The 18,965-nt window shown below is 34.6% G+C and overlaps 1 protein-coding gene across 1 annotated transcript in view; it reads left to right on the top strand.

Annotated features, from left to right (window-relative positions):
* LOC143246381 (adenylate cyclase type 1-like) overlaps window positions 1-18,965 on the top strand; it is a 258,421-nt gene that overhangs the window by 130,392 nt on the left and 109,064 nt on the right. The window contains exons 3-4 of the mRNA XM_076492984.1: window positions 8,899-9,048; window positions 9,543-9,661. Of these exons, the coding sequence (XP_076349099.1) occupies window positions 8,899-9,048; window positions 9,543-9,661 (269 nt within the window). The remainder of the gene's footprint in view (window positions 1-8,898; window positions 9,049-9,542; window positions 9,662-18,965) is intronic.

Raw genomic sequence — 18,965 nt, 5'->3', positions numbered from 1 at the left:
GTCTCAGCTGATAATTCATTAATAAGCAAGTATCTTCTATTAGATCACGTATTTATACGTGCTTCGCAATCAAATAAATTATCGGAAAGCGCTTGTTTAAAGGACATAATAAACTCGAACACTGATAGAAGTCGCATATATCGATGGATAATGATGCTAACGTTTTACTAATCACTTTTCCGCCACAACTGTTTCTGTCTTATTAGTACATCTTGGACTTTAATCATTTGTTGGCAAGCTTTCTCCAAAATCATGCCATGGAAATTCAAATGTACTACATTGATTTGGGCGTGCTTGTTAGTCCATTCTCTGGATACTCTCTCTTCCCAAACGCCCCCTAGTGGCTCAGCGGTATATCTGCGGACTTACAACGCTAAAAACTTGGCTTTGATACCCGTCGTGGACAGAGCACAGATAGCCCATTGTGTAGCTTTGTGCTTAATTCAAAACAACAACAACTCTTCCCAAACTTTGTTAACCAGTTAGCATATTGTAGGATTGCGTCATCATCCACTAGAAGACATTTCTGACCGTATGCACCTGTTTATACTGATACTAACAATTTTCGGCCCAGCACGGTCAGGTGGTTACGGTGTCGACTCGTAATCTGAATGGTCGCAGGTTCGAATCCCTGTCGCACCAAATATGTTCGCCTTTTCAGCCGTGTAGGCTTTATAATGTGACGGTCAATCCTACTATTCGTTGGTAAAAGAGTAGCCCAAGAGTTGGCGATGGGTGGTGATGACTAGCTGCCTTCTCTCTAGTCTTACACTTCTAAATTAGGGACGACTAGCGGAGATAGCTCTTGTGTAACTTTGCGCGAAATTTCAAGAGCAAACAAACATAATTTTGATATAGGCCCACAAATGAAATGTACACATAAGATCATATGACTGGTCACCTCGCACTTGTTTTCTGTGAAACTCCACACAGGGATGCTGTTTTCATGGTTAATAATAGTAGCTATTTATCTTGTCAAAGCTAGAATATAGAAAACTCCGATTTTCTTTAATTATTTTGAGTAACGTAACAGGTTGTCTTTACAGCTTATCACGATGTACTCCACATTGAAAACCAATAAACGTTATTGATTTTCACATCAGACACGACTTCATCAAGATTTTTTCCAACTATCCATTTGCACTACGTATTGTTAATTACCATTAATCTTTAATGATGTGTTATACGTGAACTTTTAACTTTATAGTGTGACACTTAAAATGTTTATGATGTGAAACGATTAATTAAAATTTATATTTGTAGTTCTTGTTTTCAATTAAGCACAAAGCTACACAATGGGCTATTTGTGCTCTGCCCACCACGAGTATCGAAACCAGATTTTTAGCGTTTAAGTCCGTAGACATACCGCTGAGCCACTGGGCGGCTTGTAGTTCTTTCTATAAAAAACTCTAAAAGCATATGAGCTTTTATTGTAGTATATTACAATAATAATACACTAAAGTATAGACTCAACCCTCATGAAGAAGAGCTGACACATGCAAGTCTGCACATTACGTCTTACAATGTCACTGTTTTTAAAACGCTTTCATTCGTTCACTTTATATTTTAATTTTCTTTTCTTAAATGTTGGAACTTCATAAATTTAGATATCTTACAGTTTACCTTATCTTATATAGAACAGTGAAATAGTACATTAATATTATTCACCTATGAAAAGTCTGTCAGTGTAGTTCTTGTGACTATGGATTATGAATTAGTCAGTTCTTACCTGTCTTAACAGATACATGCTTTAAGTTCTAATAAGTAGTCAATTTAAGGATTTCTATTAAAATATTCATTGGGTTTAAAATATGCCAACAAGTTAGAATAGAGGCAGGCGGTCAAGACGCAACACTTTGCTTATCATGACTTGTTGCAGGGTTCTTTTGGATAGTCCCGAATTCCCAAGTTCATCCATATTTCTTTGTTTTTTCATGCCATAAAATAAAAAGGATATTCTCGTCTTATAAATTCTGGATCCCCTGTTTTAACACGTTTATAAGACTGAAAGTATGAATATTTTGTATTATTAAAGGCTGTTACACACTCTTCCCCAAAACGACAAATTTCTGATGACTTCGTACTATCTTGTGAAAGGGCCAGCATATTTGGTGTGACGGGGATTCGAACCCGCGACCCTCGGGTTATGAGTTGAGTGTCTTAACCACCTGGCCATACCGAGCCGAAATGACAATTTACAATTACAGTTAATATGTCAGTATAAAATTATTTCTACATATTTATCTTCGCACATATTAAATAATCTGGAACCTAATAAATTCGGTGTTATCGGAGATCACTGAAATATACGACTACCATTTATAAAAACAAGTTATGAGTAATAAATATGTTATGCTTTTTTATGTGTTGCTTATGATCATCCTATTCTTTATTGCTCATTCGCAACACCATTTCTTAAGAGCATTTCAGGCAATATGTTCTTTCAACTGAGCAACAAATAACAATAACCAGACACTCATGTGGTCGATACATCTGCACCTAATGGAAGGTTTTCCAGACATATCGCCATTAGAAGAAAGAAAAAAAAAAGAAGCCTAGGTCTGCAATTCTTTTGAAGAGCAAGTTATGGTTAACGTATTTTCTACTGTTTTCCAAAGGAAAAAAAACTATATTGTTGTTGTTAAATCGAGACATATAGGAGTTTTTTCAGAACATTCTCCGACCAAGTGAAGTAATTGTCGGGTAAGTTTCAATGTTGTTCGAGTTCCATTCGACTTAGTTGTGAGTTCTCCTTCAACGTAATAAGACTATTTGAAGATTTTTTAAAAATATCACTTTTATTTTCGATTCATCTTTCTCACATGGTTTGATTATTCTAGCCGTTGTTAAGACGCTAAAAATTAAGTCGAAGATATTAAACAACTAGGAGGTCATCGCGTTACAGATCCAAAGAATAGGAAGAAAACTTTCACGTTCAACGTAACAGAAACTTTAACTGGATATAGGGAAATTATGGAGTAAAATAAATTCACATGGACAAAAGTTGACCCTGCAGTTAAAAAACAAACAAACAAAAGATATTTGACTCGTATTTTAGGATAAAACATTGTTTTGGAAATTCAACACTCAAAGAGCATGAAATTTAATCACGTTTGTTGAAATATAGAAATCATCATAACAAAATAACTCTTTCAGTGCAACGAACTAAAATGTTAATCTTGTAAGGATAAAAAGTTAATGCTTTAAAACAATACTATTTATTCAGTTAATAAAAAAATGATTGGTCACTTAAGTAATTTTCATTTGCAACTAGACTTAAGAACAACTTTTTTGTTTCTTGAATTTCGTGTAAGGCTACCATATCGCCAAGTGCGCGAATAATAAACAAAATTAGACTTGTGTTCTTTAAAAATCGCTTTTGCTTGTTTTTATTGTTAAGCACAAAGGTAGACAATAAGCTATTTATGCTGTTCCCACCACGAGTATCGAAACTCGGATTTTAGCAGTGTGAGGTGTCAGACTTACCGTTTAGCCATTAGTGGGCTTAAAAGTCGCTTGAATTTCGGGCTTGTTTTATATTCTGAGGTCGCATATTTTCTTTTTGTCTAATATCTGACTTGAATTCACAGTAAAATGGTAGTACAAGTGGTTTTCGTGATTTACTGTGTCAGTGAATAGCCTTTCAAACTGTTTCAATTCCAGAATCATCCAATCACCATTCCTGTTAAATTAAAATACTGACCTTTTGGGCCTATCAACTTCACACGTTCAATATTCCAATTAAGCTGCCTAATTTGCCATTTTGAAAGTTTGTTTGTCCACTATTCTAAACATCGGATTCCTTTCGTTCCTTCGCCTATCTTCAGTTCGTTTTATTGACTTCTTTTGATAAAATGACATGGCGGATAAATATACCAGTTAAAGATACGTCTATATATATAATTAGTAAGCATACGTGTACACTAATAATTGACGGAGGATAATGGAGAAAAGGCTGCTTTGAGCAGAATTTTCTCCTTTTTACTTAACTATGTTGATACTTAAAACATTTCCTCTCAGAAATAATCGTAATTTGACTATTGTTTGAGTCATAATGTTCCAAGGTTGTCGTTATGGATAAGCGCATTATGTAAGGGTGCTGTTTGTTGGATGCTTTTATATTTCACTACGTTGCAGTGCAGTACGCATCAAAACACTCAATTACAGGAATCGGGTTCAAAGAAATAACAATGAAATATTTATAATTAGTCTATCAACCATCCAGTTACTGACTTATTAGTATGTCGTTCACTACCAGTGGGTCCATGTATAACATCATATTGAGTCATCATATGTTTTGTCTATAGCAACACTTCATGTTGGACAGTTGACCAACACATACAGTGAAATCACGTAAGATATTCAGGAAACTGTAGCAATAGTTTAAAAGGTTAACTGTAATACAGACGAGAGTTTTATTTCAATTCTTTGTGTAACTAGCAACCAACAAAGTCATGAACCCTGTAACAAATTTGTTTACAGATAGTATAGATAAATATGCTGAAATTCCGATGGGATTCATCCTTAACAAAAATAAACATTTCTCATCATATTATTTATTTTTCATAGGACCTTATACTTCTCTCTTAACTTCATGTAAAACTTTGGCTTTCAGTACTGCCGACGGCAACTCATCCAACAAACCAGTCGATCTATTAGAAAAATAAAAACATATTACCTGGAGTCCAACCTGTCTCTTCCTAGATCTTATATTCGGGTCTCATCATCCGATTATCCTCAGCATATAGAATGAAAGAATCGGAATACTTTAGTTTCATTGATTCACTTTTCTGTATCATCACTACTTGATCTTCTTCTCTTAAAATAAAATAAGATTGGGGTTAACCCTTCCACCCTAAAAATAATCCTAATAACCCTCCACTGAATAATTTCTTATAAGTCAAAATACTTCCTAACATAATAACACTAAAAGCTGTACAGAGTATAGTGAACCAATAAGTTAATTGTATAGAGAAACAAAACGCGAGTGACTTATCCATCATAATCTTCAATAGAAACATTGCTATTAGCATCCTTTAAGGACAAGATTCACCTACCTATACACACACTTTAACATTTTTCTTACCTTTATCCATTTTTATGTTTTAAAATGATTAGCTTTTCTCAAACCAACTTCATTTTTCAGTAAACTCCATAACCAAACTGTCGTATGGTTCTGTAAATCTCCTTACATGTCTGTCACTTTAAGCTACTTAAACTGATTGTATTTATCCTTGACATATTTATAAATTGGAGATTTGATAAATTTATATAAAGTATTAGAATTTCAATAGATAAATTTCCATAGAACATTTAATTATTCTTATATATCTTTTCATATGCGGACTTGCACCGCTAGAAACTGGGTTTCGATATGGAAGGACCACAGATAAACCATCGTGTAGCTTCACGTTTAACTTCAAACAAACAAACAAAATACACCATTTTAAAGGAGGTATTATTTATGAGAGCTTTTCTTCTTATTACTTTCTGAAAAATACTGTTTGAAAATTCATGGTAATTTATTCATCTGAATGACCTGTTCAGCACAAGATGGGCTAAACGATCTAATCGGAAACTCGTTAGGTTCTAGCATGTTCGTCACCTAATTTTGGATTGCGAATTAATGAGAAGGTAAACCGCTGGCAGAAAACACTGCCTGAAGAGACCACTCTTAATCACATTATAAGAATGACTGCAACGCTTATAACGCACCTCAAGTTAAATTGTGAAGCTTGTTTAACAGTACCACATCACGAACCCATGATCCTCGGATGCTCAGTTTAATACTTTATCACGAAGCTACGCCTGGACCAAAAGATAAACAAATTCAAACTTGTTGTATTGTAGATTCATTGTTCGAGACAACACTTATTTTAACCAAACATTAAAAGAATCATTTGTTAAGTGATTGGTTTCTCAACCAATTTTTTTGTTGTTAAGTTTGCATTTTGAATAAATATTTTCTTCATTACCAAAAAAATATGTTTTTTTTTATTAAATCAAAGAAAGTATAAAGCAAACTACCGATCCTGCACGATATTATAAAAATACTAACAGACCTTCCAATCTTTCATTTCTAAATTATGTACAAAAAAAGTAAATATTAAACACGCCGTCAATACTCGTCCGGCGACAAATGTGGTCGACTAATGACCACAACCGGATAATGAAACGCTCGTGATCTACAGTCATTAGACCAGATATGGCTAACCTAGCTAAAAACGTCCATCGAGGAGCATAATTATGGAAAATAGGGCAATGTGACCTCCTTCAAACACACGAAACTAGTCAAGCGGAATTTCCATTAGAACACCATTACGAGAGAAATCGTAACGTTTTGCTCAGTAATGACTGACAAGCAGGAATATCTAATGTCTCTCATCATTTGTTTTTTTTTGTGGTTCGTGTTTTCTTCGAAGTGATTTCTTATAGCTACGACATAGTCAATTTTTCAAGGTTTTTCGGTGTGCTTTTTATAACGAAATCCAAGACTGTCTCTCCTTATTGCAGCGTTTGTACCGTTCGTATAATCATATTGTGATGCTGCTCTATCGTTGGCAAGTTCTTTTAAATTATCCAGTGAAAATAATTCAACGTCCTGCCCAAGTAACAAGAACAAATCAGTTTATTTCTTCCTTGAAATACTTTTACAGGCTTGAACACTGTTTACAAATGAGACTAACTGCACAACACAAACGTAAAACAAAACAACTTGTGTAAAGTAATTCAATAAGCGCAATAAGTAACACAATTCACTTTACCAGCTAAGAACAACTCTCTATCTTCGGAACTTTATTTTTGCTTCATTGATTCACTCTGCAAGCTTACTTAATTTATTGAATGGCTTACCCATATTTGTAACTAATTTTTGTTTTAGGTATTTCGCAAAACTTCTAGGTTTTTGTGTCGCCATTTTAGAATGTTCTAGGCCGACGCTTGAAAGACTTATATGATGATAACGTCGTGAGACCTCTAGCTAATATACAAGTTACTACATACAAATATAACTTGTAACAATTATTTAATCTCTAGATTAATTTCTGACTGATAATAAAACAAAGGAAACGTGGATTTCCAACAGTGACATGTCGTTATAAGCTGAAGTAGAGGTTATACAGTAAGAATTATTCGAATTTTTGTTGCTAAAACATTACACAATATTAATAAATCTTGAATACTTTTAAACAATAAAAAGTAACATTGTTATTATTGCCAAGCATAACACTACACAATGGATTATCTGTGCGGTGACCTTCGCGGGTATCGAAGTTCAAATTTTAGCGTAATAAGTCTTCATACTTACCGCTAAGCCACTACAAGAAGTGGGCTAAAAAGTTACATTTTAAACCAAATATAAAACAATTCAAACTTTTACAATAATTGATTACACGAGTTCCATTGACAACAACTGTCACCCGCTAGTAAGTCTATGGAATTAGAACACTAAAATCAGGAGCTCGATTGCCCTCTGTGGACTCAGGAGATAGCCCCATATCGCTTTGCTATAAGAAAAAAGAGACACACACACACACACACTGCATTGAAAACAACAACATGAAAACAAATGTCATAAAACACATGAATTTAACTCTCCCCCTAAAGATCATATATGAATTTCGTCTCTTGTTTTATCAACCTTATTATTGAAATAACAAATGTTTAAGTAAAGATGGGATCAAAAAGAAAATATGTGTTGATCACTGAGCATGTGTGTCCTGTGAGCCGTGTGGGCGTTATAATATGAAAGTAAATCCCACTATTCATTGGTAACTAAGTGTCCCAAGAGTTGATGGTATGTGGTGTTGACCAACTACCTTCTCTCTAACGTATCACTGCTAAATTATAGACGGTTATCACATTTATCCCTCGTATGGCTTTGCACGAATTGCAAAACAAATCAAAGCAAACCTATAGTAAAGAAAACTTTGATAAATGTGTTTTTATGTTTATATGTTTCTATTTATTCAGACTGTTAATAATTAATCATTAATTGTTTCATTAATCATTTTGCATTCTTATGTAGCAATGAAAAGTCATATTAATACTTATGCTCTAGACGAAATAAAAACTATTTTTGTAAATGAAGAAAAAACTTGATTTGAACAAAAATTTAAAAATTACTTCATTATCACGAAAACAAACTTCAGAAGGACAAAACATCGTCATTACTAAATGGCCCTGCATGGCCAGGTGGTTGAGGCACTCGACTCGTAATCTGAAGGGCGCGGGTTCGAATCCCAATCTTCAGCCGTGAGGGCGTTATAACATGACGGTCAATCCCACTATTTGTTGGTAAAAGAGTAGCCCAAAAGTTGGCGCTGGGCAGTCTTACTGTGCTAAATTAGGGACGGCTAGCACAGATAGCCCTCGAGTAGCTTTGCACGAAATTAAAAAACAAACAAACATTACTAAGTTCAATTCCAGTGGTACAGCGGAATGTCTGCGGACTCACACCGTTGAAAACAGAGTTTCGATACCTGTGGTGGGCAGAGCACAGACAACCCATTGTGTAGCTTTGTGCTTAATTCTAAACAAACAAACAAAATTCCCTTGAGCCTTTATTTGTCAGGTGAATGAAGAGAAAATAAGACCGTGCAATATTTAAATTAAATTTAAATTTACAGTATATTATTTACTATTTAAATTTACATCACAGGTAGTTTGATCTAGTTTCATGTTAAGGAAATCATGATTACAGAATATATTTTTGTCTTTTTTTCATTGTTATCGTTTCAAGCAAATACACCCACTCCGACTGTTTTTACGTTATCGTAGACCAGTGGAAAGGTAATAATATGGAAAGGAGTTACTAAATTAATTATTATTTATGCCTTAATTATCTTGCCATTGTTATCTGTCTAAACAAAACTGACTCTCAACATGTTTCTTTCGCAGCTGACTTCTAACTGGATAGTCTTCATCTGTGTAAACGTTGTGGGAATATTTGTGCATATATTGATGGAGCATGCGCAGAGAAGGGCTTTCTTGGATACCCGGAACTGTATCAACGCACGACTTGAAATGGAAGACGAAAATGAAAAGCTGGTACGTATTTGAAAAGAGAGATTTAAAAAACTGTAATAATACAAAGTATCAAGTAAAACAGAAGATATACGTGGATATATATACACACACATATAACTATATTGTTTTTAATATCTAAAGAAAATAGTGTAAATACTGTATCTTCTTCACCTTGGTTACTTTTCACTACAAGTATTCAGACAATAAAGTCGAAGATGAAAAGCATCGCATATAAGAAGCAGAAAAATAAATCTAGATTACGAACTTCACTGTAAGAGAAGGTTAGTAAGGTAGATTTCTGTATAGTTATGACCCAAACAGCAGCAGGTGTACACTATACGCTGCCTGCCAGGTTAAACCTAATTTTGCAAGCCTTGCATGTGAGAGAGAAAAAAAAAACTGCTTTGGAGAGATAAATCTACTATTGTTCGAAACATTTTCGGAGGTGAGCCTGAAACAATTTTTTTTCTTTTAAAATTATAGATAGATAACTTATAGTTCTAATTTAATTTCAGGAGCGTCTCTTACTGAGTGTCCTTCCTCAACATGTTGCCATGGAGATGAAAGAAGATATTATTAGCCCCCGCGAAGGGCAGTTCCATAAGATATATATCCAGAGGCACGAGAATGTCAGGTTAGTACCTTTGATTGGTCAGTGTAAATGAATGCCATTAGTAAAGTAAGAACACAAGAATATCAGATAAGCACAAGAAGATACAGAAAAGTTGACAAGTCAGGCTGAGCAGGTTAGTACAGTATAAATTAAGATACGTGAATATTAAGTTAAATCAATGTAATGCATCATAATAATAATTATTATTAAATGCAAACTGAAGATTATTATGAAATGTTTTTATAGATGTTCATAGAAGTAATTCGAATATTTATAAATTATAAATGAATTTATTTTATCAATCTCACTGTAACGTTGGTATCTTTTTTTTCCCCTCTGGGGAATAGTACAGTGTTTCAGTTGACAAATATGATATAAAGTAATTCACATCCAGATGAAAAAATGAATTGAATTTTGTGAAGAACTGCACGGTAAAAATAAGTAAGAAGTTTTGTTAAAGTAATATAATAGACATAGCTTGAGTGTTGCCAGAACTAAAGTAAGATAATAAACGTATTAAGTACTGTTTGAAAGAAAATATTCCTAGGGTTTGAACTTATTTCTTGGATATTTTATTGAAATTATATTCAGAAAGATAAAATTCTTTAACAGTCTTTTGCTCAAATGTGATTGGAAGCGAAATCTTAATATATTTTTCAGATAATACTCTTTGGAAAACAGTGCAGAGAAATTAAACAGTAACATTCTTCTGACTTGTTTGTCGAAGAATAGGAAATACTGTAACCAGTATCTTAAAAGACATTTAAAACGTTTCACGTGTAAGAAACCGTAAGATTTGAAAGAATAAATTAGGTTCTTCAGATGAAACTTTATTTATTTATTTTCGCATCTGGTTATTTTTGCCTTGTTCTTATTCTCGAAGACTACTTCACATTGACAACAAATATTATGGAATTAAAAGATTGATTTCACGTCGTACAAGGTCTATAAAAACTATTTTATAAAATACAAAGACAAAATAAAACTTCATTGCCGATGTATAATAGTCTTTTCGAGATAACACGAATTACTTTTATTCTAGGTTCGGTTTGGCACAAAGATATAATTGACGAGCTGGGTTCGAATCTCTGCGATAACATAAAATGTTTTCCACGCTTTAAATCTGTGCATGCGTTCTAACAGTGACAGTCAATTCTTTGGTGTGGATAGTAGGTGGTAGAGTGCTTCTGACTGATTGCCTTCCATCTGGTCAATAATTCATAGTCGGGGACGAGGTTCTCTAGTTTGTTACTCTCTATAACAAATATCTTCAAATGTCTCTACAGGTACGAGTGTGGTGCGATATGCTAAACACCTATATATTTGATTCTCGGCTAATTCTTGAGCAAAAATATGTAGGGTAAAAAAAACTTTCTGGACACTCCTGATGTCTATTTGACCCTGAATTCTTCTTGTTTTCAGAGTTGGAAGGTTCAAATGAAATCTTGACCGTTAGACATGGATATGATTTGTATCTAGTGTTATACGCTACACTCTTTTGTTAAAAATATATTCGCATTATGTTACTGTTAAACTTTGTAGATCTAAAGTACAAAACATTTCGAAAAGGAATTCTTTCGATGGTTTGGATGCAAGGAAAAACTTTCACGAAAGAATAATAGAATAACACATGATCGTGTGTAGCAGTTAGAGAACAAAGTTAAAACAACAAACAAAAGACATTGTATAACACATGATCGTGTGTAGCAGTTAGAGAACAAAGTTAAAACAACAAACAAAAGACATTGTATAACACATGATCGTGTGTAGCAGTTAGAGAACAAAGTTAAAACAACAAACAAAATATTGTATAACATTGTATAACAACATTTAAAACAACAAACAAAAGATCACATGTCGTGTAGCAGTTAGAGAACAAAGTTAAAACAACAAACAAAAGACATTGTAAACAGAACAAACTGTCAGATGTCTTAATATTGAATAAACGTGCATAGGCTTTTAGGACAGCATTCAACCCCGAAAACACATCCCTATCAATAAACCAAAGTGATGGACACGCGAGTGATCCAAAAATATTACGATGGAACTGAGTATATCTACTAGTATCATTACGGAAATAATAAACTAGGATATTACGTTTGCCAAGACTAACACAATTACACGAAAAATTCCAAACCAACAATTTTTTTCCATTAAAGATATTGCGAAGAAACCGAAATCACGCAATCCAGTGGAACACATACTTATCAGATCTCGAATAAAGTTTTTTTCCATTTGCTTTGCTTAAATGCGGTTCATAATAGGATCGTCCATCTGTTCTTCTTTATTATTTATTAAATATTATTCCAACAGCCTATAGCAAGAATGGCGAAGAGTATTGTGGTAAAAATTCGGGAAGATTACTAAACGCATCATGTACGACAGGTTTTAAATTTATTTGACTACCTAGCAAATAACAGTGGCTGTATCACTGTTCACACCCAATCGTTTTAATGTAGTCTGTGATTTATATGGAGCCTCGTAGTCTATTACATGCATATGTATATAACTTCATACAGGCTGTGGATGTATTTTAACGTTTTGTTTATCTATAGATTTTATGCCCTTTTCCGTTATTAAGAGGATCACAGTTGTTGTTTTTATCAATAGATTGTAGATTTTGGCCTTATTAAACAAACGCCTAAAACGTAATACAAATGTCTCCTTCGACAGAAGTGACTTAATCATAGATTAAAAAATAGCATCAAGCTCAGTTTCAGGCATCGGGTCGATGGTCACGGTGATGACTGACGTAAGTGTCGAACTATAAATAACATGATTATGAATTTTACTGATACTGGAGATTGGGGTAGCAATCTTTGAAGATACCTATAAAGAATGGCGTGAATCGTGGAAGCAGGATATGTCGGTTCGGAACAAAAGAGGAGCAGACATTTTTTAGATATGTATATGTGTCTCAAATAAAGTATGCAGCTACGATTGACGGACTTACAACGCTAGAAACCGGGCTGCAAAATCTGTGGTGGGCAGAGCACGCATAGCCCCTTTTTGTGGCTTTGTGCTTAACTACAAACAAACAAAAACTGTGACGGTCCACTAGAGATTAGGGTCGTGACAAAGGAAGAAGGTCGAAGAGTCACGACCAAACTGCGTTAACAAGGTTAATATATTAATATAATCAATTTATAAACGTTATTTAACACGTTTCATACCTTGCAGAAGTGCATACTTTCGCTCTAAAAGGAAGTCTGATCAGCTGTAGCAAAACCGTGAGCATTTATGAGGGAAAATGTGAACACTAAAATAACCTAAATAGTAGCCGGTCAAACGTTTAATACCATACCAAAAAGAAGTTCTAAACAGGGTAGGAAATGCCTAACAAGAGGTCTCAGTAGTGAGTTGCACGGCCGTCATTGCGAATAACGTCAAATATTCGCTTTGGCATGGTCAATACAAGGCTGGCTGGAATGTTTGTCGTGGGAGATGTTGAAGACGCTAATGCTTGAACACAAATGATTAAATTTCGTTACGTGTTTACCGATTAACGCTTCGTTTTAGTATGGTCTTAAACTTTTGACCAGCTAGTATTTAGGCTAATTTCATAGTGTTCACATTTTTCCTATTAAATGCTAAAAATGTTTATTTTTATCTTTCCTTTTCTTATTTTTGTCTTTCGAAGCTCTACTTAAATAAGTGGTTGAGTATAACAATGCAAAATGCATATTTTTTCTCTATGTTCATTGGCCTTAAGATTTTGACCAGCAGTGTGTATATATATATACACACACTAGCCAACATGCATGTATCTAAATCACACGGTCACAAAATCCAGTCCATGTACCATTTCATTATAGTTCACTAGCTCCTCCAATCCAGTGTTAGCAGACTTCCCAGGCCCGGCATGGCCAGGTGGGTTAAGGCGTTCGACTCGTAATCTGAGGTTCGCGGGTTCAAATCCCGGTCGCACCAAATATGCTCGCCATTTCAGCCGTGGGGGCGTTATAACGTGACGGTCAATCCCACTATTCGTTGGTAAAAGAGTAGCCCAAGAGTTGGCGGTGGGTGGTGATGACTAGCTGCCTTCCCTCTAGTCTTATACTGCTAAATTAGGGGCGGTTAGCGGAGATAGTCCTTGAGTAGCTTTGCGCGAAATTTAAAACAAACAAACAATATAGAGGATTGACATTTTTAGAACTAGTTAATTCTTTTTTTCAAATATTTAAGACACAGAAAATAAGGTTTCTGAGTAAATGACTAACATTCCAACTTATCCATCTAATATGTGAATGATGTTAATTTAGCTGTTTGAATTACAAAGTGTATACGGTGTATACCGTTCCTTACTCACATCTTACTACTCAGTTTTTTGGTTTTATGAAATACCAATGACACTTATGTTCAAGACTTTTCACCGCGCGGTATGTTCTTCAAAACAAAAACAGGATCACTTCAGAAGATAATCCATCTCTAGTGAAATTGTAATGGTTATAAATAAATATACATATTTAGATGTAAAAGTGCCGAACGTTCGGCATGCAACTGTTATAAATTTATACGTAACAATAGAAACCTTCAATTTCTGCGACGGTTACACAGTTTACGAAACTATTTACTTTCAGATATTAGCTTATTTTCCATCCTTTTTAAGAAATATTTTCTTTTAGATCAGCATGTATTAGAAATTATATGACATTGAAAGTGCCTTAAATTTTGTTTTATATCACCGGCTATAGAAAGTGTTATATGTTGTCGAAACTATGTCTTAAAATGTTAAAATATGAACATTGTCAAAGTAAAACTTATATCGCCCATACGTAATACCTTAAATCAGTAGTTTTAAAGAGTATTATTGAATTCTGTCTAGCATTAAACTATACGTTATTTTTTAAAATATTTTTCACTTTAAATTTTCACTTTAAAGTGGATAAAGTAGGAAAATTTATATATGAAATAGAACTTATTAGCACTTTTTACCATTTTGAAAATTTTCAAGAAGGTATATAAATTTCATTTTCTTTTCACAGTGTTAAAAACATGTAACATTTATTTCTGAAAAGGAATCGATACTTACAGCTAGCATTAAACGAGCCTGGTTTTTCTCAATGGTAATATTAAATTAGGTGTGTGATTATATTAATCAGTTTGGTATTTTACACGAGCAAGAGTGAATTCATAAAACTACACGGCTCTCCCCATATCTGTGTAATTAAAGGAGTAACACGATGGGCGCTTCTTACACTTCTTTAAATTACACAAAAATGAAATTAGCACTGTAAAAAGTACGGACGACATCACTATACGTGTAAGATGAGGAATGAATGTCAATAGTACCACGCATTACAAAGGTAAAGGTATTTAGGGAATGGATCTGTTATCCCATTACACCCAATATCAGACAGTAGTATTTATGTGTGAATATCTTTCTTGAAGCTTAGAGTGTCGGTACCGCCTCCCTTTTGAAGTTTAATATTTCTCTTCAATACCAAGGTTTTTAAAACGTCGATAGATTTAGTGTATCTTACTAGATAAAACGATCAGTTTGACATATTTGATCGCATCATTCGACTCAAAGCGTTTGTGTACTATACGTTTTTGGTAGATATCGTGTTGTGGAACAGGTTTAACCTCGTAGTCATTGAGACACCCTGCACGTCCATCACATTCGTTCAGAATTCTACGTGCCTAACATCAATTGTAAGTAGTCTAGATAGGTCACTTAACTGTTTTGATTAACTTAAATACACAAAACATCTTTTACATTTTATAAACAGTGTTATCATAATGTTATCAAGTAACGTTAGTTTACGAGCACACCGTTGATTTGTTGTGCTATGTTTCCTACTCTTGGTTCTTACTATAGATTTTATTATGAACGGTTGTGTAATTTTTCCCCAAATGCCCTCTGTTTCAGTTCTGATAAGACAGGTCGTCTTTTGACTTACTCTTGTAGCCCATGTAATCTCGAGAGTGGTCATATGGTGAATTTATGCATTGATTGCATTGGTGTTGGTTTCATTGGCGTTTTCTCCGTGAAGATATTGTTCCAACACATGTGCAGTATGTTTGCTAAAAGATAAATTAATATCCTACAAGCCGCGTTCCTAAGGGAATAGCGTTATGGATCAGAAATTATATGTATTTATCAAGAGTATACGATACTGTTGGCTAAAATGTAGCGCCAAAATTTTACTGACTTCCCACCATGCTTCACTCTAAACGATACCGTTCCGTTCTCCACCATCGAAAAACTATCATTGTTTGCTTACATTGAATTCCAACTTGGATTCTTGTGTAAACAACATTCATTTCCATTGTTTGCGGACGGATGCCTGTTTAAACCTTTTTGTTTGGTTAACCACTTTTCAGAAGCGATTCTTACCCAGCTACATGCCCACTAAGATCACTTCGTGCTAATGTGTATATTTTTATTTTCGAGGAAACGACCACATTTGTACTTACAACAAGATCTTTGGTCGGATCTCTTCCCAAAATGTCCTCTGTCTCGTAAAGAAACGTATCCTCAGATATGTAACATCCTTTAGTGAGAGTTTCGGTTTTCTACTTCGTCTACTTCTATTTTTAACCGTACTAGTTACATAACCATTTCCAAGTCTTACATTCAGCTTCAATCTCTCAGTTACTAGTTATTGATTTATAAACGCTTGTCATGTAATGTTTCAATCCCGAGAACCACAACCAGAGTCATACTACTAATAATCGTCATAGTATGATTGAACATATTTTAATGGGCTTTATACTGGCAGGAAACTTCATAATTCTTTGGTCGACAACCAGTCAAAGTGCAACATATAAGCACGTGACTTTATTCTGGTGCATTTCGTTTTTACACAATAAAGAGTAGTATTGTCTTTTGTACCATTTTCAAAGTTATTTGCAATACTGCTAATAGCTGTTTTACAGGAATAACATTGAAAATACATTCTTGATGGCAAAAATTATTTAGGATCTTACGATTGGTTAATTTGAATTCAAATTGTGTTTACTTTACAAAAGTTACGTCATCGTTGAATGAACCATAATTCAACATATATTCCTAGTATGCACATCTGGGAATCTTCCAAAATTATAGACATTTTTAAGTCCGATTCCATTTTTTATTCTGGATTCTATGAGTACTAATCATTGGGTCAGATATGGTTATCGTGTACTCTCCCCCCATAACAGTATATATCTTTTTATTCCTTACAGTTAATTCAACAAGAAAAAATATGTTAACAGTAAATACGTTAATATGAACTAGCTGTATATACCCAGTTTCGATAGGAGGGGTCGTGCAACTTGCAACAAGTTTTTCACATTCTAGAACACAAGGTGGTGTCGTAGATTCTGGGCCTATTTTTTAATGTTCTAGAAATGGTGACCATGAATGATTAATATTACGTGAAAGAGGGGGCATTTTCCTTTAAAATAATGTATTATTGGTCCATTCTATATAAAGCATCGCCGCAGAACAGCTTCTAGAATCATATACACAAATATCGATAATGTCTATTTTGTATTAATATCACGATCTTAACTAACGAACATATAATGTAATTTTTAGTTAGCGAGAATTAGAAGTTTGATTGTAATAAGCATTATAAATTTAAAGTACTACGTGAATATTTTCAAATTTTTAGCTATATCACGAATACGAGTTGAGAATGTATGAAAAGTAACGGTACCATTATATATGATATTTTTCAATAAACAAAAAAAATGCACATTTAACATACTTCTTGCTAGATAAGACACCATGTAGTTACTGATCGAGGGACTATAACACTTGCCTCTGTATCAGTACATCTGGAAGACTTGTGCGTCTCATTTTCTTCGCTATCGTCTTGAAGTAAGCACATCCGACATAGAAAGAGCAAATCATCACGATGTGGTTTCTATACCACTCTGAAATTTTCCAGACTATTGGATACTCTTTCATACATATCCTCAGATCGAATACTGTAGTGGCATACTTCGTTTCCACTTCTTCTGATGCTCACTCAGAGCATATAAGACATTCCTGTATGGCCTTGTACTTGGTAACTGGGAAGATTATGACTGGGCGCAAATCGGTTATTGTGATTTTTGATGGTTTCTCTCAAGTTGCAGAGACGAACCCAGCCCATCCTGGTAACTCCTGACTTGTCATTGCACTGTGCATGCATTCCAGGACCCATAGATGATTTTGCTAAGTTAAATCTTTGTGTAAATTTTCTCCGTCCACACTTGTCCATCTTCGCACCTTGTAGGATGGGTTCTGCTTCTGTGTGATATATAATTCAGGAAGAATTTGTGAGCAGTCGAGTTTGAGTGATCTGTCTTTGGTTCGTTAGATGAAAACCGCTTGAGGAATAATGACTGTACTTTTCTCAATATCGTTGCTATCTAAGTAAGAGGTCCTGTCTCTTGGAGTATGACGCCACGGCTTGTATGAATAGAACTGGACGCTGTGAACTGAACAAAATTATCAAAATTTGAGTGTAATGAAAGTGGTGGATTTTTAAGTATATGAGGTGATAGTAACCCTGATGGCATCTAAAGTACATTCGCAAGCGCCGTTTCAAGCTTTAGTAAAAAACTATAATTTTCAGAATGTTGAAATATATTCATGAGAATGGTTAACACTGCGCTCTGGAACAAATTAGAGCAAAATATTCCTAGGCAGCTTCAACTGCCCATTTGTTGCTGCTCTGCAGAGGTCTTTTCCAGTTGACTGTACAAGACGAGACACTCTGACACTTGTTCCAATTATGTGTTTTCCTGTTACTAGGAAGTAGAAAAACTTCTCCAGTTGCTTTGTAATGGAAAGTTCCATATTTTCTATGTGTGTATAGCCGTGGGTGAACAGTTTACGATTGAAAGTTTACTTCCTTTGTCTTGAGGCCCGGCATGGCCAGGTGGGTTAAGGCGTTCTACTCGTACTCTGAGGGTCGCAGGTTCGAGTCCCCGTCACACCAAACATGCTTGCCCTTTCAACCGTGGGGGCGTTATAAAGTGACGGTCACTCCCACTATTCGTTGGTAAAATAGTAGCCCAAGAGTTGGCGGTAGGTGGTGATGACTAGCTGCCTTCCCTTTAGTCTTACACTGCTACATTAGAGACGGCTATCGCAGATAGCCCTTGTGTAGCTTTGCGCGAAATTCAAACCAAACCAATGCTTTGTCTTGTCTACTGTGCCAAGTAAATACGCTTTCTTCAGTACATTTCCAATGGGTATCTGGTGTTGTACACAAGATATGAAACATAACGATCAGTTGAATTTTGCAGAAGGACAAATGATATGTTATCTTTGTACTGTTTCTCAAGTTTGGCTTTCATCTTCTCAGCTCTGAATTATGAATTAAAGAATTTTGATTCTTTTAGG

This window comes from Tachypleus tridentatus, chromosome 3 (assembly GCF_004210375.1).
Source record: "Tachypleus tridentatus isolate NWPU-2018 chromosome 3, ASM421037v1, whole genome shotgun sequence".
Lineage (NCBI taxonomy): Eukaryota > Metazoa > Arthropoda > Merostomata > Xiphosura > Limulidae > Tachypleus > Tachypleus tridentatus.
Note: the sequence above shows the minus strand (reverse complement) of the source record. Positions and strands in the feature narration are given on the sequence as shown.